General features: G+C 43.8%; 2 protein-coding genes across 6 annotated transcripts in view; one reads left to right on the top strand and one right to left on the bottom strand.

Moving 5' to 3' along the window:
• The window catches only part of LOC129182425 (solute carrier family 2, facilitated glucose transporter member 5-like), a 22,406-nt gene extending 9,278 nt beyond the window's left edge, over positions 1–13,128 (top strand). For 3 of the 4 annotated variants that reach the window (XM_054778544.1, XM_054778554.1, XM_054778572.1), the window contains 7 exons: positions 366–491; positions 553–740; positions 819–929; positions 996–1,097; positions 11,861–11,936; positions 12,026–12,169; positions 12,706–13,128. In XM_054778544.1, coding sequence (XP_054634519.1) covers positions 366–491; positions 553–740; positions 819–929; positions 996–1,097; positions 11,861–11,936; positions 12,026–12,169; positions 12,706–13,061 — 1,103 coding nt within the window. In that variant the 3' untranslated portion in view covers positions 13,062–13,128. The remainder of the gene's footprint in view (positions 1–365; positions 492–552; positions 741–818; positions 930–995; positions 1,098–11,860; positions 11,937–12,025; positions 12,170–12,705) is intronic. The other variant, XM_054778563.1, reaches the window with a different exon arrangement.
• ca6 (carbonic anhydrase VI) lies at positions 13,045–22,351 on the bottom strand. Of its 2 annotated transcripts, XM_054778585.1 has the most exons (10): positions 22,202–22,349; positions 20,232–20,411; positions 18,571–18,719; positions 17,191–17,286; positions 16,736–16,802; positions 16,490–16,647; positions 15,968–16,094; positions 15,806–15,889; positions 15,659–15,694; positions 13,048–13,844 (listed from the first exon to the last, which is right to left on the bottom strand). In XM_054778585.1, exons 1-10 carry the CDS (start codon positions 22,290–22,292, stop codon positions 13,207–13,209), a joined length of 1,626 nt encoding a protein of 541 aa, XP_054634560.1. In that variant the 5' UTR covers positions 22,293–22,349; the 3' UTR covers positions 13,048–13,206. The 2 variants fall into 2 exon arrangements, with proteins under 2 accessions (XP_054634568.1, XP_054634560.1); XM_054778593.1 differs by lacking the exon at positions 18,571–18,719 and having other exon boundaries at positions 13,045–13,844; positions 22,202–22,351.

Below are 22,351 nucleotides of genomic sequence, written 5' to 3'. Positions count from 1 at the left end.
AAGTGTGACAAACGTGCAAAAAAATAAGAAATCAGGAAGGGGGTAAACACCACTGTATAAAAGTATAACCAATAGTTTTGTCGAATTAATGAAATACTAAACAACACATTTATTGAGATTGTCAGCGATGTTTGTTTACTTTTGCCCAGAACCTTTTAAGTTCGAAAGCTACTTTCCAGCATCCTGGAATGCAGCAGAAAATCTAAGAGCACAAGTAGATGCACTTTCGCATGTTGTCCATTTCGATGTTAAAGTGCATCACCAATTAGTGGCTTCACATGCATATTACAGCATTACCCGTTTGTGCGGAACCCTGAGTACCCTGAGTAGTGACCACAGTTTGTCTTGGTACCATGTCTGTTCAGGCTGGACCCTCATGTTAGGCCTCACTGGTATTCCTGCCCTCACTGAGCTCCTGCTGCTGCCCTTCTTCCCAGAGAGCCCCAGGTACATGCTCATCCAAAGAGGCGATGAAAGAACAGCAAAGACAGGTGATTTGCAAATATGACGTTAGCATGAGATGACACGGCTTTAGGGTCTCCCTGCCTTTAGCGTTACAGCGCCTGCGTGGTTGGGACGACGTAACTGAAGAGCTTTCAGAGATGCGTCTGGAGGACCAGTCAGAGAAGTCAGAGGGTCACTTGTCTGTGCTTTCCTTGCTGTCCCAGCGCTCCCTTCGCTGGCAGCTGGTCTCCATCATTGTCCTGAACATGGGTCAGCAGCTGTCAGGGGTCAACGCGGTGAGGCCTGGACCAATGACGCACCATGGCTGCTGCTCTTGTGGCTTTATTGTTTCTATTTTCCCACTTCTCTGCTAGATCTACTACTACGCAGACAGCATATACGCCACCGCGGGGGTAGCACAGAATGACATCCAATACGTCACAGTTGGAACTGGTGCTGTTAATGTCATCATGACCATAGCAGCTGTAGGTATCCTGATTGTAGATAGAGTCATATGACAAAGAAACTATTCATTTAGAATTTGCGTCTAGGTATTCATCGTGGAGGCCTTAGGGCGACGCCTTCTCCTCCTCTGTGGATTTGGAATCTGCTGTGGAGCCTGTCTGATACTCACTATTGCTCTCTACTTCCAGGTAAGATGGCGCTCAAAACATCCCTCAGCATGTTACTCTACTGCCCTCTAGTGGCCATTCTTGGACCCCTCTATGGTTTACTGCTCAATTTTTTCTCGTTTAGGTTTGTAATTGCCAAGTGATTTCAAATGGTCTGGCTTGTTTCCCGAATAGTAGCATTATGCATATAACTACACATAGCAATTCCTTTAGAATGTTGCAGGTGAATGCCAAAAAATACAGTGTTAGTTCAAAATTCAAACAAATTCAAAAACGCACTAAGAATGCCTCATAACACAGAACAGATTTCATCATGCATGTGGTCACACTAAAGACTTCACCCTACCTACCTGCGCTACAAGTCATTTTCACTTGTTTTCTAAGGGAGAGTGTTTTTGTGGCGTGGCTCGACTCAGCTCCAGGCAGAAGTCAGAATTGAGTGCTCAGATGATGTTTACTGTATCAGTCCAAAGGGTAAAAACAGCCCACATAGGTGCAAAACTATTTACAAAAAAAAGAGAAAGTAAGGAAAAATGTCCAAAATACATTCACACTGAAATAAACAAAATAAAGGAGTCGGTGTATGAGTTCTACCTTCCTATGTGATGTATTCCATTGTAACTTCTATGCATGTTCAAATACAATTAAACCATTACCATTACCTGAAAGGAAAATTGCACTTTTTGGGAATTTTGCCCTTCATTCACAATCCTTAGGTGAGACATGAACACACGTCTTTCTCTTTTCTGTGCGTTCTAAAGATATAAAAAGAGACAGCTCATCACTGCACGTAATGGGATCCACCTATGCCGCCTACAAAGACTGCCATTAAAACACCTCCAACAAGGTTTTATGGTTTTATATACATGCTGTGACCATGTAGTAACAGGTACAGTCATGAAAATGTGTAATACTTACCGTGTTTTGCGTATTTTGGCCATTTTTAAGCATGAAAGGAACTTCCGTCCTTGGCACATTGACATCACATAGCAATATAGAAACGAAGGCCTACACCTAGCTTTTCCAAACTCAAAAATAAAAACACAGCAGCAGTGGCGGCAGCCTTACCTTTTCTGTAGTGGTCTGAGGCGTTGTGAGCACGACGCTGACGCGATGCAGGCAAGTCTGTGGTGAATCTAGTAGCTAGCGGTGTGTGTCAATACCCCAGTAATGTAGTTCAATCGTTAATAATAACAAGATGAGGCAATGTCAGTGGATATTGCGTTTGAATGCTGAAAAGCTTAAACAAAACTGAAATGCTTTGAAAAGGTACAAAAATGGAAATGTAGAATAAACATAGGAGCCATTTGGAAGCTGAGCTGAAGCTGGACTGAAATGCTGTTGAAATGTACAGTGTATAAGGTCTTTTACCCCCCTGAGAAGTGAGAATTTTGTGTGAAGCCCAAATTTTAGTGATGTGAAAAACAGGTAGCCTGTCTTAAACATGTTGATACAATTTTACAGAAAGTGGGCATTTTGCATAAAACAAAAAATGTTGTCATCTGAAAAATAGGTAGCCTGAATGTCCTGAACGTGTTGAACAGTTTGATGTTGAAATGGCTTGAATTAATTGAGAAATCTGGACCATGAAAGAAATCTTAGAAGAAGAGGAAGTAGTGTTCCAAAAATGTTTCATGTTGGGATGGTTGGAATCGGTTGAGAAATGTGCGAATGGTCGAAGTTTGAAAAATGGCCCATTCATTTGGATGGATTTTTGGAAAATGTGTGAATTTTTTGAAAAATCTGAATAGATAGCTAACTATTCCCGAAGACCGATTTAATGCTTGAATCAGTTGAAAAATGAAGGAGGAGTTAGAGGACAAAAAAGTTGAGAATGAATGAGAATATTAAGAATAAGCATTACTGCCCTCTGCTGCATGCACCCTGAATTATGTACTTTATTTATCCCACAGTGGGGATTAATTAACTGAATTACAGCTAAGGAGTTCGCACTTGAGGGAATCTTCAAAGACAAGAAGACACCGACCAAAACTGTTTGCAAAAAAAATATTCTCCAATTATTTGAGCATTCTGTCTTAGAAGCTGTCCGAATCGGTTGAGAAATGTCAAAAATATCGAACATTGAAAAATTCCCCATTTATTTTCAATGGGAAAAAAATCTTTAGCATGCTAGCAATGCTAAAATGTTAACTGATAGCACCCTAACCCTCACTACCAAATGATGGAAGTTTCGCCTTTAACAGTAAAAATGACAATGTTACTATTAGCATGCTAGTGCAATGTGCTAACACCTGACATAATAGCAAGTGTTATATAGGTTTCTACTCATGTAAACAGCTAAAACTCTACTATGTTAATGTTAGAATGTTAGCAACGCTAACATTAACATGCTAAACCAAGCATGATAGCGTTAAGTGTCTGCCAATGTTAAAGCTAATGAAAATGGCTAAAAATGCTACTATGCTAATGTTAGCATGCTACCACTTACCATGGTAGCAATAAGTGTTTCTGTAAGTCTGTACAACCTAACTCTAACCTGGTGGAGGTTTTGCCTTAACAGTAAAAAATACAAAGAAAAACGTATCGGCTCTCAATCAACATCACTGCGTGTAGCCTAGGAGTGACAGACGGCTTGCAACGGGTACCTGAGGGAATCTTTAAAAAAAAAAAATGCCCACACCATATGGCATAGACTAAAAATTTTTGCAAAAAAAAAAAATTACCAATGATTCAAGCATACGGTCTTGGACGCGGTCCGAATTGGTTGAGAAATGTGAGAAATATAGAACTTTGGAAAATTCCCCATTCATTTTCAAATGAATTGTGCAAAATCTCTGACTTTTTTGAAGAAAAAAAATAGCTGCTCACTATTCCCGAATGAGCTGAACAATTTGATGCTTGAATGGTGTGAATCAGTTGAAAAATGAAGGAGGATGAATGCATTGACACGCATTCACACAACAAATAGATGGAAAATGGTGAACAATTTGTGTGAACGTCGCTATAGCTTGGTTTTATAAAAGCAAGTCACATTATATGTAAATGGAGCATTTTCACAGGGCTTTATAGGCGGAATAAGTGGTTCCCTTACATCAGGGGTCTCAAACTCACGGCCCGCGGGCCTTTTGCAGCCCACCAAATCGTATTTTGCGGCCCGCGACTGGACATCAACGAGTAGTGTAACTGCAGCCAGCAACATCCGGGCAAGCTCAGTGTTACTTACATACTTACAGGGGCAAGTAAACACCAACACTGAACTAACAGTGGTGTTATCACGTGGATGTATTGTTAGGTACCCTGAGATTCCCAGCCCTACTCCCAATACTTGATGCGGCCCAGCCTCACCCAGACTCTACCTCCACTGGTCCCCAGTGAAATTGAGTTTGAGACCCCTGCCTTACATGCAGTAATGAGCTGTCTCTTTTGATGTGTTTTTATATCTTTAGAACGCACAGAAAAGAGAAAGACATAGAGTACGTGTTCATGCTCACATAAGGATTGTGAATGATGGGCAAAATTCCACAAAAAGTGCAGTTTCCCTTGAACTTGCTGGTCCTTTAAAGTCAATTCAATGGAATCACAAGAAGAGCCACAGACCATGTTACCTGCATTGTAACTTCTGGTCCCCTGCCTACCTGCCTGAAAAGGCTCTACTTACTGTATAAATGCCAAGCCCCTCCAAATTGGCTTCAATGTTCCTCTTAATAATTATTCAACCAAAAAAACAGGTAATCCTGCCACATAAATTTAAACTAAATCCAAACAATAACAGTACATTAGTACATTTTTAGTACATTAGTTTCCTTATATCAGTGGTTTCCAAACTTTGCACAGTCGCGTACCCCTTCAGACATTTGACTTGAAGCCATGTACCCCCTACTCCTGCACACTTACACAAACATAAACTTGAAATACTGTACATGATTGATTATTTTTATAGTAAGTAAGTCATTCAGGTTCAAAAATGCGTATTTTGCATAGTCAAATTTTGCTAAAAGTTTGACATGAGCACTGATAAGTAGGTAAGTATCTTATTTCAGCCGGATCTTGGGTTCCTGCCATTTGAATGATTTGAACTTTGAACCTTTACTTTTCTCCACTAGCAATCGATATGATTTAAGCCTGCATATTAATTTGATTGCAAATTGAAAGGGAAAGTTTAACAAACATGATAAAGCAGTATCCACAGTACAAAAAGACAAATAGGGATAAAGCCGTACATTGACAGGTTTTCACGGTGCTGGGATTGGAACACCGATATAAATTAAATCTGCAAGCTTAAACACTCTTAAAGCACAACATAATCATCAAACTTACTTACGTTTTCATATAACTCACACACAGCAATGAACTTAATGCGCTGTGAGGCGTTCAGGCGCACTCGTAATTTTTAGCGTTAGGGGCTAATTGTTTTGCATTTTTATTCACGTACCCCCGTGACAATTTGCGTACAGCTGGGGGTACGTGTACCCCACTTTGGAACCAAGGCCTTTACATAATGCGTCGGTCACATGAACATGAGCGCGCAACCAGGACGCATTTAACCACCCCGGAAGTAATGGTCCGGGGTTTTTTTACCCACGAGGGACACAGCAGGCAAGATAGGTAAGTTACCAACAGGTGCATCTCTGTGTATGAATGTCAGTGAATAAAGTGCTCCCAAGTGTGTGGCGTTGTTAGTATTTTTCTCTATTAAAATGAATGGGATGACGAGTGGTGGGAAAGATGAGCGTGTGTGCGTACGAATGTGTGTGGCTGCATTGCCGGTAACCCGGTTTGATTTATGTTTTGCATTACATCAGTGGTTAGCGTCTTTTTACACCTGTCTGCCAGTTAAGAATGCAGGAGGCGCATCTGCAACTTTTAATTCGACCTCTGCATTCGTCATCAAAGTTAAATGACCGAATGAACCGAAGCTTTTTAACATATACTGTGTCATGGGCGGCCGTGGAACACGGCGAGTATTTTAGGATCCCAAAATGCAGACAAGGGAGGCAGAAAGTACAAAAGAACAATTTAATACACAAAAGAGTCCAAAGCAAAAATACAAAGTACAAATAAGGAAAATCCAACAAGGTAAGAGTCCATAACAAAAAACACTAACAGCAAAAGGCTGTTAGGAAAAAAACTAGAAATAACAAAAATACACTGCAGGCAAACCTTACAGGAGAAGATCACAAACAAGGCTAGCAGGTAGGTACAGGTAAGCGGGGAGCCGGGGAGCCAGAGAGCAGGGTAAGGAGCAGGTACAGGGAGCAGGTTGTCAAGGAGTCAAGGAGTACAATCTGGCACCGGTCTGGAGTTTGGCTGGAGCTTAAGTAGGCCGGTGGTAATGAGCTGCAGGTGTGTGTAATTAGGGCTGGGTCATGTTCAGGGATGTGCTGCAACAAATAAACGACAGAGGGCAGCAGAGCAGAACACAGAACATGACAGTATGCCCCCCTCTTATAAGGCGCCGCCTGGCGGCTTACCTGGCTTGTCAGGATGGAGACGGTGGAAGTCGCTAATGAGGGACGGATCCAAGATAAGGGAGCGGGAGATCCATGAACGCTCCTCAGGACCATAACCTTCCCAGTCGACCAGATACTGGAACCCTCTGCCCCTCCTTCGGGAGTCCAAAATGGCCTTCACAGTGTAGGCTGGGTGGCCATCGATCAGGCGCGGCGGGGGCGGAGCCTCGACCGGAGGGCACAGGTGACTGGTAGATACAGGCTTGAGACAGGAGACGTGGAACACTGGGTGTACTTTGAGACTGGATGGCAGTTTGAGTCTCACGGAGGAGGGGTTGATGATGGAGTCCACAGTGTAGGGACCCACAAATCTGGGCGCCAGCTTCCTATTAGTCCCTGCTAAAGGTAAGTCCTTGGATGATAACCAGACCTCATCGCCAACCTGATAAGTGGGAGCTGGGATCCTGTGACGGTCAGCCAGCCGTCGATTTCGTGCCGCCGTGCGGCCTAGTGCAGCGACTGTCTCTCTCCAAATCCTCCGGGCTCGGCGTAGATGAACCTGCACGGATGGCACTGCAACTTCCGCCTCCTGTGAAGGGAACAGTGGGGGCTGATATCCGTAAGCGACCTTAAAGGGTGACATACCTGTGGCAGAGCTGACAAGCGTGTTGTGTGCGTACTCCACCCAGGGGAGGTGGGGGGCCCAGGAAGATGGATGCCGGTGACAAACGCAACGAAGGGCAGCCTCCAGGTCCTGGTTGGCCCGCTCTGTCTGGCCGTTGGTCTGGGGATGGTGACCGGAAGAAAGACTGACCGAGGCCCCCAGCATCTTGCAGAATGCCTTCCAGACTCTGGACGTGAACTGGGGGCCCCTGTCTGAGACGATGTTCGTGGGAATGCCGTGAATACGAAAAATGTGTCTCACCAGCAGACGAGCTGTGTCCAGGGATGTAGGTAGTCCAGGTAGTGCAATGAAATGAGCCATCTTAGAAAACCGGTCCACAATGTTCAATACTGTCGTGTTCCCCCTAGAGGCAGGTAAACCGGTAATGAAGTCCAAGGATATGTGAGACCAGGGCCGGGCGGGGATGGGTAATGGTTGGAGCAGGCCGGCTGGTGGTCGGTTTGAAGACTTACTCCTGGCACAGACAGAGCAGGCCGCGACGAACTCCTTGGCGTCCGCCGCCATAGAAGGCCACCAGAATCTTTGCGCCAGTGCGTATAGCGTCCGTTTGAGTCCCGGGTGGCAGGTTACTTTAGACGTGTGACCCCATTGTAGTACCTCTGACCTGAGCTCCTCTGGGACGAACAGTCTTCCTGGGGGGGCAGCCCTCTGGTGGTCTCCTCCCATCTGTTGCTTCCGACACCTTCCTCTCCACCTCCCACTGGAGTGCACCCAACACTCGAGCCACAGGTATGATAGTCTCTGGTGCCTTTCCCTCCTCCGTGGGGCTGAAGACTCTAGATAGGGCATCGGGCTTGACATTGCGAGAACCGGGTCTGTAAGTGATTGAAAAATTGAAACGGGTGAGGAATAATGACCAGCGGGCTTGTCGAGAATTGAGTCTTTGAGCGGTGCGGATGTATGACAAGTTCTTATGGTCCGTGATGACTATGAACGGAAGTGTAGCACCCTCCAGCCAATGACGCCACCCCCGCAGCGCCAGAACGATGGCCAGCAGCTCCCTGTTACCCACATCATAGTTGCTCTCAGCCTGTGTGAGGCGACGAGAGAAGAAGGCGCAGGGGTGCAGCCTCTGGTCGACCGAGGATCGCTGGGACAGGACGGCTCCCACTCCCGTATCCGATGCGTCGACCTCTACAAAAAATTGCAGGTTAGGATCAGGATGAACGAGCACAGGTGCTGATGTGAATAACGATTTCAGATTACAGAAAGCCGTCTCTGCCTCTGGGGTCCACACAAACGGAACCTTAAGAGATGTAAGCCTAGTCAGAGGTCCTGCCTTACTGCTGAAATTGCGGATAAATCGCCTGTAGAAGTTGGCGAACCCTAGGAACCTCTGTAAGTGCTTCCTTGATTTAGGAGTTGGCCATTCGACCACCGCCTGAATCTTGGCGGGATCGGCACGCAATTGACCCTTCTCCACGATGTACCCCAGGAACGGCACTGATGTGGCGTGGAAATCACACTTCTCAGCTTTAACATACAACCTATTTTCAAGGAGGCGTTGAAGAACGAGTTTGACATGCGTAGTGTGTTCTTGTAGATTCCTAGAGAAAATCAGAATATCATCAAGATACACGAAGCAAAACAGATTAATCATATCGCTTAAAACGTCGTTAATCAGATTCTGGAACACCGCTGGGGCGTTAGTAAGACCGAAGGGCATGACAAGATACTCAAAGTGCCCCAGCGGAGTGTTAAACGCGGTCTTCCACTCGTCTCCATCCTTAATGCGCACTAAGTGGTAGGCATTACGGAGGTCCAGTTTCGAAAAGATCCGTGCCGAATGGAGAGCGGAAAAGGCAGAGTCCATGAGAGGGAGCGAATAACTATTACGTACCGTAATACTGTTCAAACCCCGATAATCGATACAGGGGCGCAAGGACTTGTCCTTCTTGGCAACAAAAAAGAAACCCGCACCGAGAGGAGAGGAAGAAGGACGGATGAGACCGGAAGCTAGCGAGGCAGAGATATAGTCCTTAAGAGCCTTCTGTTCCGGCCCAGAAATATTATAGAGCTTAGCGCTGGGTAATGTGGTGTTGGCTAGTAATTCTATCGAGCAATCATACGGTCTATGAGGTGGAAGTGTCTGTGCACGATCTTTACTAAATACTTGTTTCAAATAATGATATTCCTCAGGCACATTGGTGAGGTTAATCTCCTCTACCGGAAGTGGTTTAACGGAAACCTCGGAAACGGCAGACCTAAGGCAGTTAGCGTGGCAGAACGTACTCCAGTTGACTATGTTCATCTTAGTCCAATCTACGGCAGGATTGTGGAGTTTGAGCCACGGTAACCCTAACACTAGTGGAGCTGCTTGGGAAGGCATAATAAAGAAGCTAATCCTCTGAGTGATTACCCGACAATTGCAGAGAAAGAGGTTCGGTCTGATACGTGACTACTGCTAGAAGACGTCCATCTAAAGACAGAACCTCCTGTGGAGAGGATAGCTTAATCACTGGGATATTATGTTTCTCAACGAATGACGTATCCAAAAAGCAGTCATCGGCACCGGAGTCAACTAGTGCGGTTACAGTCACATTTCTGCCCCCCCCTGTAATAATCCCCTTGACCTGGAGACGTCTCAGGGACTCATTGCCTGTGTCGATCACTTCCTGGGGGTACTCACAAATCCCAGCTGAGGACTGGCTGCTGGTGACGGGAGGATCGATACTGGATAGCGATAGTTGTGCCGATGGTGCTCCTGGAGTCGACCCTTGGCGACGAACTGGACGGATGGGGCATTGAAGAAGCCGATGACCTGGGTTACCGCAATACAGGCACAGGTTCAGGCGACGGCGACGGGCTCTCTCCTCGGCGGCTAGTCGTCGTCCTCCCAGCTGCATTGGAACCTCCGAATCACCATCAACCTTGATGGGGTGAGTACTCCTCTGCTCCGTGGGCGAATGTGGTATCGGTGTATGAACCTGGTATCCCTCCTCTGCATAGTCCCTGATTCTCTCCTTTACTCGGTTGTCTAAACAAATCGCTAAGTTTATCAAGTCATCAAGCGATGTAGTATTATCCTTGGCTATTAGCTCATCCTTAATGCGGGCACTAAGAGCCCTCCGGAAGATACCACGGAGCACGGTATCGGGATATCCGCTTGCTGCTGCGAGCACACGGAAGTCAATGGAAAAATCGGCCACAGATTGCCCTCTTTGTTTTAAGTCTAACAGGCGATTGGTGGCTTCTAAACCCCGGATAGGGTGATGAAACACCCTTCTTATCTCCTCTAAAAATAATGGTAAGGAGGTACGGATGGCGGGCATAGAAGTACTTATGGCCAGGGCCCAAGTGGCAGCTCTACCCGCAAGCAAGCTCATTATGAAGGCTACTTTAGCTTGATCAGAGGAGTAAGCTGTAGGTTGTTGATCAAAAACTAACGAACATTGATGTAGAAACTGGTTACAGGAATCAGAGTCACCAGAGAAGCGAGGAGGGTGAGGGATAATGGGCTCACGAGCTTGATGAGCAGCAGGTGTGCTTGCAGCTGTGGCAGCAGCGGAATCACTCATGGTAGTGGTTGTACCGACCTCTGGTGGCGGAATCGGAGCGGAACATCCCAGTCGTTGATTTAATGCTTCCATGTTAGCAGAGAGAACAGAAATGGCTTCCAGGATCCCTTGGAGCGACTTCTCATGGCTTCCAACCATGTGTCCTTGGTGTGTCAGGGCTTTTCGGAATTGTTCCATGTCTGCGGGATCCATGTTCTTGGCCAGATTGTTCTGTCATGGGCGGCCGTGGAACACGGCGAGTATTTTAGGATCCCAAAATGCAGACAAGGGAGGCAGAAAGTACAAAAGAACAATTTAATACACAAAAGAGTCCAAAGCAAAAATACAAAGTACAAATAAGGAAAATCCAACAAGGTAAGAGTCCATAACAAAAAACACTAACAGCAAAAGGCTGTTAGGAAAAAAACTAGAAATAACAAAAATACACTGCAGGCAAACCTTACAGGAGAAGATCACAAACAAGGCTAGCAGGTAGGTACAGGTAAGCGGGGAGCCGGGGAGCCAGAGAGCAGGGTAAGGAGCAGGTACAGGGAGCAGGTTGTCAAGGAGTCAAGGAGTACAATCTGGCACCGGTCTGGAGTTTGGCTGGAGCTTAAGTAGGCCGGTGGTAATGAGCTGCAGGTGTGTGTAATTAGGGCTGGGTCATGTTCAGGGATGTGCTGCAACAAATAAACGACAGAGGGCAGCAGAGCAGAACACAGAACATGACATACTGTACAGTATTACCGAGGTTGACTTATTTTTACACTTGGTTAATAATGTTAGAATGTCACTTAAAGCACTGTGCATACAGTTAATAAAGGCTTTATGACGGCCACAGTTGACCCTGAAACAGATGTATTTCCATTTCCACTGTGATTTATGTGAACATTTACTTTAACAGATGCCATGCAAAGACCCCCCCTAGAGGCTGTGAGCAGAATAACAACACTGCATGTTGACAAAGTGCTTCTAGCGAATGCCGTGACATCATTTTTGTTTTTCTGTCCACAATTTCACCTCTCAGCCTTCCTGCAGAAAATGTCTTTATGTTACCGAACGGATACAAATCATGCAGAATACATTATGTAGCTCAGCGACCCACCCAATCCAAGACACCGCTTACGTAAAAAAAAGGGAATACAGGGCCTCATCAAGGTAATGATATCAGCCGTTGTTTTGTGTTGACAGGGGAGTGTGACATGGATGTCCTATGTCAGCATCACATGTGTTATTGTCTACATCATAGGACATGCCATTGGACCCAGTGAGTGTGGAGCTTTTGACATATTTTTCCATGCGCGCTCCCACACAGACCTTGCGGACTAACAATATGTCTTGGCTGTTCCTCCATAGGTCCCATCCCGTACGTGGTGACCACTGAGATGTTCCGGCAGTCAGCCAGACCCGCTGCCTTCATGGTAGCAGGTTCTGTCCATTGGCTCTCCAACTTCACTGTTGGTCTGCTATTCCCCTTCATGGAGGTCAGTTGCACACCACGTGAGCCTCATCTTTTTTCCTTCCTCTCATGTAGAATCTCAATCTACATTACAGATTCATTCAATGAAATTATTCATGGAAGAAATAACAAATCTGTTTTGGAAAATGTTAAAAACAATGAAAATGGTGAATATTTTTAGTTAATACCTCTAACACAGTGGTTCTCAATTATTTTCTGTCATGCCCCCACTGGAGGACAGAAATGTACATACAGTATATACGTACATACCGGTACATATAGTGTGTATATATACATAGTGTACATATACGCACACATATATACAGTATTTATCATGTGTATATACTGTATATATAAAGAAAACATGGTGTGTCCAAACTTTTGGCCCGTTCTATTTGGACACACCGCATGTTCTATTTACATGGTAGATTCTCACTGAAGAATCACTTTTTCACGCAGGGCCATGTAGGTTTGGATTTTTTTTTCATTTAAAAACTGCATTTTGTGTTCAGTTGTGTTGTCACTGACTAATATTCCAAATTTGTTCACACTGATCATGTTTTGTCTCTGCCGATAGAGAAGCCTGGGCCCCTACAGCTTCATCATTTTTTCCTGTGTTTGTCTGCACACGCTGATTTACATCTGGCTGGTGGTGCCCGAGACGAAGAACAAGACCTTCCTGGAGGTCTGCCAGATGTTTACAAAGAGGAACAAAGTGGGGGTCAAGCTGGTCGACGGCAGTGTGCCTGTGAAAGACAGCAAAGACAGCCTGCAGTACACACAGAAGGTCACAGCCTTTTGAGGGGGAAAATAGAGGAAGCCCTCACTCTGGGGGGTTTGCATGGGACTAGATGTGCTTCTATTTTTTTTTTCCATTTAGTCTTTGCACAAAGTTTTTGTAGTATTGAAAATAATCAAAGTGATGGTTGGTAGAAGCATGAATGTTCCTTTATTTGTACAGTATATTGCTGAAGCTTACATTAAATATTGCAAGACTGTACCGCTTGTATATTGCAATGCATGTTTTAAAGCCTGAGCATCACCAATGTTGCAGCGTATTAAGCAGCAGAAGTGTTTTTCAGGAGCATCTGTATTGACTCTCCAGCTGCACACCCCCATACAGACTAAGTTTGGTGGTCCCCCAGCTGAACACATTTCCCTGTGCGGTGATGTTCTTCTCACATGACATTTGGTCCCGAATGTTTGCCGTGCTTAGCGTATAGTCCCACACATTCACATCCGTCATCTTCCCCACAAAGGCGTCCATGTTGGAAATACCCAGCATTCCGTCTTGGTCATTTCCCAGGATGAACACACCCCCAGTGCGAATGGTATAGCCACTTTTTAGGTAGCGCCGCTCCCCCACCATGCCGTTGATCCACAGCTCCGCACCGCCAGTGCGGGACGACCATGTGATGCAGTAGTTGGCCCAATTTTGGGACTTGAAGTTGAACGGCAAATTGACAAACTCGTTGCCAATCCAGAGGCCTACCTCCTTGCCATCTCTGTCCTCACTGATGGAGATCAGCAGCTCATTGTGTTGCTCATTGTTGCTGGAGTACGAGATGACCGTGTGCGCGCCCTCCACTTCAGGCAACACGTGCATGCAGACGGTGAAGGAGTCCAGCTCCATCGGATGCCCCAGGTGGGCTTTTACATAACTGCCAGAATTCTCCCGCTGGAAGTTGAGCACCAGCGGGAACAAAGCTTGAGGTTCTGAGGAAGACAAAAAGCCATAAGCAACTATTAACGTTGGTTATCAAATGCATCCTTTTGCCCTGTGATTGATTTGTGACCTTTCCGCTGGGGTAGGCTCCCGCTACCCGCAACCCCCAACAGGATAAACAGAAAATGGATTGCAAGAGCGACCAGTCCAGGGTGTACCCCGCCTGTCGCCCGAAGTCAGCTGGGATAGGCTCCAGCATGCCCCCGCGACCCTAATGAGGATGAAGCGGTATAGAAAATGGATGGATGGATTGCAAGAGGAAATGCACGCTCCACCCTTTTTACAAATATTACACAAAACGAATTTACGAGGCTTGTTTCGTTTATCCTGTTTTGACAAAGACTAGAGTCGTACATTTGCTGTAATATTTTTCACTAAACACCCTGATGTATCGTTGATGTTTGTTTTTCCAAATTCAATTAGTTATTATGGTTGGCAAAATATACGTAATAAGGTCCTAACACCTAATACAAGAGTATCATCACCCCCCAATGCATTGGATTGGCTGCGAGACGTGCAGGGGTGTCAAACGTCCGGCCCGCTAAGGGGTTCAATCCAGACCGTTGGATGAATTTTGAAAGTAAAGTAAAAAACATTAGTGCTGTCGAAAATAGTTAATGGCGGTAACTAATTTATTTAATTAAATTAATTTTTTGTGTAATTAATGCATGCGCTTCATGGCAAGCCACGCCTCTCTGTTATGACGACAGACATCAACAGCAGTGCAATTCCAACATCATATATCTATCTCTATGTCTCTAATTCCTTCATCATCGGAACGACGCTTCCTCATTGTGACTGGATGACTGCTAAATGCATTCACGGACATGCCAAACATGACAACGTCTTTATTATGCGTGTATGTGTGGTCTAAATAAACACGAATACAAAGAAAAACAAGTGGACATTCTATCACTCACTTTGTAACTCTTAATGCGCAAGTACAGTTTGCTGCACTTAAGTATGCTTGGAAAGCCCAGAAAGTACATTCAAAACATGTGAATTCAACCTAAATGACATGGTGACTTTCAACACAACCCCTCATTGCGCGTAATAAAACCGTTAAAGTGTGATTCAAATGTTCTGCTACTATTACGGAAACTAGTGTAAAGTAAATACATTTTCAAACATGTGTGGTATCTTTTAATTTGATTTGTATTTTCAGTTCATTTAATACATACAAATATATATTATAATCCAGTCCTGTCATTTATCTTTCTGTCAATAAAATACAGTAAAAATGGGCCGATTTCAGACATAGTTTTCAAATGGTGATTAATCATGATGAATTAATTTGAAAGCTGTGATTAATCGGATTAAAAATTGTAATCAGCCCTAAAAGAAATGCATAAGAGACATAAACTCGAAATTCTTAATAAAATGCTATTTGTAAATCATCCACTGGGGTGCACTGTTGAAAGTGTCTAGCAAAGTAGAAGAGTAGTAGTAGTAGGTAGCCCTCTTCTTCAAATGATGGCGTTCTCTCTATGCCACGTTGGGATTGTCGGTGTACCCGAAGGTGACTGATGAGTCCAATTCGAGATTTAAAAGACCTTCTGCCAATAGGGCAGGTTGTTCACCAGGGTAAATCTGTTCTAGCTACCTGGTTGATCCTGCCAGTAGCATATGCTGGTCTCAAAGATGAAGCCACGCAAGTCTAAGTACACACGGACCTGTACAGTGAAACTACGAATGGGTCATTAAATCAGTTATGCTGGTAGTCACAGCCTCAGACTTTTGCACAGTACTGAACATTACTTAAAAGTCAATTTTTTTGTTCAAATGCAAAATAAAAATAGCTCACCATGTTTGCTTGGCCGTGAGTGTTGTGGTCCACCTCCTAAAGAGTACAAGTAAGTAACAGTTGACCAACATTTGTCAGTAAATAGGAGCATCTGTATTTGCATTCAGCCAAGTGTGACTTACAATATTTGCTTGCATCACACCTCACCTGAGTAGACGTTCTTTCCAAGGGAGGTTATCAGGCCTTCGATTTTAAGCAGCTTTGATTCTATTTCGTCTTGTCGGCAGAACGCTGGTGAAGCAAGGAGGTGATCAGTAATGGTCTGTCTTACTCTTTAGTGAAGCAGTCAGATATTCATGAAATACACACTTCCTTTCCCAAGCCGCGGCAAGAAAGACGACTCCACCACTCGGTCGTTAAGGGGCTGAGCGATGCGATAGTCATTCCACAGGGTCTTGTTGTCTATGTCCATCAGTGTGCTCTCCAGTTTCCTGATCTGGGTGCAACAAAGTCAAAAGGGGAGGTACAAAAAAGTGCAAAACAACAGTGTAGTACCGAGGGTGAATCAAGCGTTTGTGCCCCCTAAAACCTGAACCTGTAGCACTTCCTGTGACTTTTTGTTTTTAGGATTATGAATGTGTTGCATTGTTGCTGTCAAGATAGAATTCTGTGTTTGAAGTGCACTGACAGAAGTTACCGTCCTTACATAGAGATGTGTTGACAGAAGTTACCACTCTGTAATAAAGATCTGTTGACAGACATTGCCATCCTGTCATTTTGTATGTCTAATAAGCCTGTGAAGGTGTCTGCAGCAACACAGATTTGCACCCAGGGCAACTGTCACCCGGCTACGCCACTGCATGCAAAGGCCTCCATGCCTGTCGAGCCTACCTGGTTGTGTGAAAGAGTAATGGGGGTATCGAACACCGTCCACAAGATGCTCTCATAGCAGGGGGGAGTTGTGAGGGAGCCCTGGTACCTGAAGAAATGGTTCATGTTCTCGGGGAGCATGGAGCGCACGTCCAGGCTTGAAATGTTCATGGACTGACCTACCAGGGTCATTTTAGGTCGAAGGGGAATCAAACAGATGGGATGTCATGCATACTGTACTTCTACCATGACACTTAAGTTACTTACCTGCATATTTGATTTTGGCCAGGTTGGAGATGAAATCACTGTAGTAGGTGTTCTCAAAATGACCATCCTGACAATGTAGCAACAAGTCATTAGCAACAAGTCTTGTGTATATACAGAATAGTGTGTACGTGTGAACTGTGACCTTTTCCATAAGAGGGCCAATATTATCGCTGACTATTTTAATACACACTACATCAGCTGGCCATGTTTCTCTGCTATAATAACTTCTAATTATTGCCACCAGTGATATGACTGGGGATGATAGACGTTGTTACCATAGCGATCAACACATCAGGGGGCCACTGGCTGCCTGAGATTCACAGCATTCCTCTGGGGAACAAACTAGGTCCTCATGTGAACTCTACTCAGTTCAAATCATATTACACAATGTCCGGTGAGTGACTGAGATACAGTAAACACACACAGCTACACATGGAGGGGAAAGGGAAGCATACGTCATAGAAAAAGGCGAGTACTGCCAGCCCGTCTGATTTATCTCTGGCCTCAGTGAAGCTCTTGTACTTGTCCGAATTGTAATGGACGACATGGAGCTGAAAGACAAAGGGGAGAACAGCAACGGAATACCAAATGAGCATTGTGTCTGAATGAATAAGAGGCACAACAATGATCATTGAAATTCAGAGCCAGACATGAAGCAAGAAAAATGCATGCTGACCCAAAAAGAAAAACAGGAACCTATCCAGTAACACCACAACCTACCGTACATTTCCCTAATCTGTTTATTTTTGGTTTTTGAATTAAACATGGCCATTCCACATAAGCAAAATCATCTCCCTCACTTCTCGTCTGCTCCATTTTTGAGAAAAGAGGTGCTCAAACGGTCGCTTTTGAAGTTACGGTACAGTTTTTTCATGACATCATGAATGAAAAACCTCCTCCCTTGCTGACAGGATATCGCCTCTGTCCTGCTCCTAGATAGATGATCCCGCTCCGTGTAGACACTCACCACTTCACAGAGAACAGCATTGTAATAAAAATAAAAATAAAAATAAAAATAAAAATAAAAATAAAAATAAAAATAAAAATAAAAATAAAAATAAAAATAAAAATAAAAATAAAAATAAAAATGCTTTGCTACACATAAATAAAGAAATAAAGCCGGCAGCTCTGCCATCTATCCGTCGGTTAGGTACAGATGTGTGACCTGTAAGCTTTCTTCAGTTAGGCAGGCTAACCTAGAGTGATGTTAAAATTGTGATCTCAATGTTAGCACTATAGCTCACATCGCTATGCTAGTGTTCCTAACGTTTGTGTACTCCTCTCCCACTCCTTAATATTACGTTGTTGTATGTGATATATGGCATCTATTATGTTGGACAAGTGTAGAATTACAGTGTTAAGAGTGTATAAAGTGGACAACAGCACTTTTTGGAGACACACACTCACATTTTATGTTTCAGAATACATTTCTTTCTAGTGTTCTCACATTATTAACTGAAAACCTGAATGAATAGCAGGCCTGCAGGCGCCTCATGTGGTCGTGGGGGGCTACCTGGTGCCCGCGGGCACTGTGTTAGTGACCCCTGCCCTAGAGAATCTGTTTTTCAGGGAGTATGGAAGGCCACAACCGTATTATGTTCTACGAGGGGAGACTCACTGTGCTGCACTTACCCCCGAGCTAAGCTTTCTTTCATCTATGTTAGCACCTGATGGCTGCACACACTGTCACTCTGACACATGGACATTTTTTTCAGCCAGCAAGATGTTTGTGTTTCACATGGTCGTCTGTCGTCACTGAAGCGTAAGGAGTACAAAGCTGCTGTCTGTCCATTGCTGCTCTGTATGGAGCCCATCAGTGTTTTTATTTAGTCTACCTCTGCCATGTAGCGGATGCCGTCAATGGTGTGCTCTGCCCCGCTCGCCTCGAGGTCCCAGCCACCCCAGTGTAGATGCATCTGAACAGCTGTGTATTTTCCTGGTAGGCCCTTTGTGATCTTCATGGTGGGGGGCAGGTCGATTTGGACTGATTGAAACAACATGGTCAACTAGTTAGGTAAGTGCACCAGAAGGATGTGTGAGCTTCCATGTTTTACCAGGCCTTCCTTTGCTGCTTGTTGCCTTCACTTTTCAGTAAAGGAAACATGCTTTATTATATTGAGGTACGGCAACTGACTTAGCTTTTGAATAATATTCCATTTATTTGGCTTAAAAAAGTCTTGAATTGCTTTTGCAGTATGTCTAGGGTCATTATCCATCTATCCTATCAGTTTAGTAGGAGTCACATCATCAATAAACACCAGTGAGCATGTTCCATAATGTTCCATGTTATGTTCCATAACACATGCTGTGGTATGCTTTGGATTATGAGATGTTTCTTTGCTTCAAGATACTGTATTTTTTACATTATTCTGACACAAGTTGGTTTCATCTGTCCCAAGAATCTGATTCCAGAACATGAGAGACTTTTTTAGATGTCTTCTGGCAAATAAATTCGAAACAAGCTTTTCCGAGACTTTTTGAAAGCAATCCCCTCTCCCTTCACTTATTATAGAATATAGATTTTCTGCATAAAAGATATGTACTGCTCAATTTAAAGCCTGGAACTTTATTTAAGCTGCAATGAGGACATTAATCGGAAGCAGGGGATAACTGGAGAGAGATTTTTATTTCATCTATAAACAACCCATTTTGTTTTACCGGTACTTTAATAATTATTTCAAGTGCATGAGAAAGTGGAAAGGAAAACATAGCTCTTTTTGCTCGTTTATTAAGTACAATGTACTGCACAACATCACAGCAACAGAACCAATGTTGTTATAACCGTAAGAAACAAACTGCTCGGCCAGCATTAATACTGCTGATGTATTGATTGTAAGCAACACGCTCAAATTTCACACCAGCATGTCTGCTATCAGCCATCATACAAGTTTTAAGCCCGGAGTCATCGTTTGAACTCTGCGTCACTTAGATGTTCTGTCTAAACTGCTGCATTTCCACTTTTACTTACTCGTATCATGTTTTTTTTCACATTGCCTTTTTGCACCGGCACCTTTGGTTGCCGTTTGCCAAATCACATGACTGTAAGTACAGTACCTGCACCTGCTTGTGCTTTATTAAAAACTCTTCTTATACACGTTGCCTCTGTCCCTGCAAACCGAGGGTCCAGCCTTCGACAGCTCCTAACACTACTGCTGTCTTGGGGTGTTAATTAAAAAACTACATCAGAAGGTTGCCCACAGCCACAATGCTCGAGAGCCCAGCGATCATTTGCTTTTGCAGACCACCCAAGAGATGTTAATTGAATAGAGGCTTTAATTGGAGCAGTACTTGCTAAATGGCAAATGCCATATTTTTTCAAAACCTCCTTAATTAAAGCTGAAACTCTACACTTCGATCACATGTTGCTTGTTTTACTCCAAATCAATAGCGGTGACGTATACTGGCATTCAAACACATTACATACAGTACATTACAAATACATTACATTCAAATAAAAAACATTCAATGAAAATGTGTTGAAGTACGTTGGACTGACCTGAGTGCCCATTGTTGGACATGAGGAAGGTCCCTCTCTGAGCGTCATATCCACTGAGCTCCAGCTGTAAGATGTCTGGGTTGTGTCTCACGCTGCGTCTCTGGATGTCAATCGGGGACTGTTTCTTACCCCCGCATGCTGGATACTTGGTTGGCCAGTGCATCTGGTCCAAAGCTCCCTCTGCATGATGTTGCAAATATTGTATGTGAAATTAAAGTTGCAGATTTTTATCATATTTTTACAAGCCAGTACTTGAAGCAGTTAGTACGTGAATGTTCATGTAGTTTAAATGGATCTACGTTATGTTGTATAATTACTAGAGCTGTCAGGTGATTACAATTCTTGACCAGATTAATCATGAGTTTCAAATTAAATAATCATAATTAATCACAACTACGTCTGAAATACACCAATGTTTACTCTGTTTTATTGAAAGAAAGCTAAATGACAGGGCAGGATTATATATAGTGTATATTTTAACAGCTCCAAATGAACAGAAAATGTCAATAAAGCTAACAGATAGCGCATGTCTGAAAATGTATTTACCTAACATTAGTTTCTTTAATACTAGCAGAACATTTGAAATCACACTTTAACCGTGTTATTATGTGCAACGAGGGTTTGCGTTCAAAGGCATCACGTCATTTAAGTTGAATTCACATGTTTTGGCTGTATTTTCTGGGCGGCACTCCTGTTTTAAAAGGATAGTTCGGATTTTTTGACATGAAGTTGTATGACATCCCCATCAGCAGTGGACTATATCAACCCTCAAGTCCAGTTCTGTTGGGATTTCCGTGACGTGAAACGTAGTTGTGCTTAGTTGCTGAGTCATTTAAGTAAAGAGTTTGGCCGTGTCCCTGCGCACTGTAGCCTCTCCATTCTTGTGTATGTGATGAAGACGCTTGCATCTTCTTCCACACATGTAAACAAGATGGCTGCGGCGCGTACGAAGATGCAAGCGTCTTCATCACATACACACGAATGGAGAGGCGGCAGTGCGCAGGGACACGGCGGGCGACAAATATAACGGCGAGCGTTTTGTGAGGTCTGATTTTTTATTGACAGCTCCTCCACACGGAAAGTTGTGTGTTGCAGTGAAATGCGTCCAAGCAGAAATGGCAGTTAGGCTGAACTAATGTTCTGCACCACAGAGCTGCATTTGTCAAAATTGTCCCCCAGCCGTGGGGGTGGCCACTGGGGTGGCCGGAGAATGGCCACGGCCACCCCTGGCCACCACGTAGCTCCGCCACTGGCCAAAGAATATATCATGATACTGTTAGCATAAGAGGCTGCAATGTACTGTATATCGCAGTATGGAGATTTTAGGCCATATCATCCATCCCTACTCCAGACTATACCGAGGTGTCTTTTCAGGTTTATATAACATATTCTGTAATTATTTCTGCATTATTTATTATGTCAGACAGAGCAGAGTGTCCTATTTTTTTCTGTGGAGTTTTTTTAAGCAATTGCTTAATCAACCATAGTCCGAAAGAATTCATCAGATAAGGAGTGGCTCTGTTGTACAACTGTAGGATGTTTTTTCTTTTTCTGAATATTAACGAGTTTACAGTCATGGGCAGGACTTGCCCAACTTGAATATGTTGCAACTCATCAATATTTCCCAACAGATTATGAAATTATTAACTGTATGATTGTTGTGTAAATTGGTTTGATTAGTCTGCAACGATAATAATCATCATCATGATCATTGTCGCTATTATGGTAGGTTTTTGGATATACGTGCTTTGTTGTTATTATTATTATTATTATTAATAATAATAATAATAATAATAATATTTGTACACTTTCATCATTACACATCACTTTATTTAAGTGACGTTACACAGCCAAACAAATGCGCAATGGATGTCACGCAAGTTTTACACACCAAATGAAATAATTTCTACTACATGTACCACATTTCCCGATAGGATAAAGTGCAAATCACAAAGATCAAATAAGCCTACCTGTGTATGTCCAGTGTATGGCATCATGAGGGATCCCTCCATTGGCAACACACACACAAAATGCGTAGATCAACAAAGAGTTTAAGCGCATCGCTGCGTCGGGGTTGCTTTGCGCACGATGTCTGTGGCACCTCACAGCAGAGGTTGTTG

Source organism: Dunckerocampus dactyliophorus, chromosome 1 (genome assembly GCF_027744805.1).
Source record: "Dunckerocampus dactyliophorus isolate RoL2022-P2 chromosome 1, RoL_Ddac_1.1, whole genome shotgun sequence".
NCBI lineage: Eukaryota > Metazoa > Chordata > Actinopteri > Syngnathiformes > Syngnathidae > Dunckerocampus > Dunckerocampus dactyliophorus.
This window is presented reverse-complemented; position numbering and strand designations above follow the sequence as displayed.

What these genes read in the sequence shown, in the direction of transcription:
- ca6 (XM_054778585.1), bottom strand. Translation starts at nt 22,292, where the DNA reads ATGCGCTTAAACTCTTTGTTGATCTACGCATTTTGTGTGTGTGTTGCC. An exon ending in GTCCAACAATGGGCACTCAG is followed by an intron (nt 18,720 to 20,231) that starts GTCAGTCCAACG and finishes TGTTTCAATCAG; the next exon opens with TCCAAATCGACCTGCCCCCC. An exon ending in GCATCCGCTACATGGCAGAG is followed by an intron (nt 17,287 to 18,570) that starts GTAGACTAAATA and finishes TTTGTCTTTCAG; the next exon opens with CTCCATGTCGTCCATTACAA.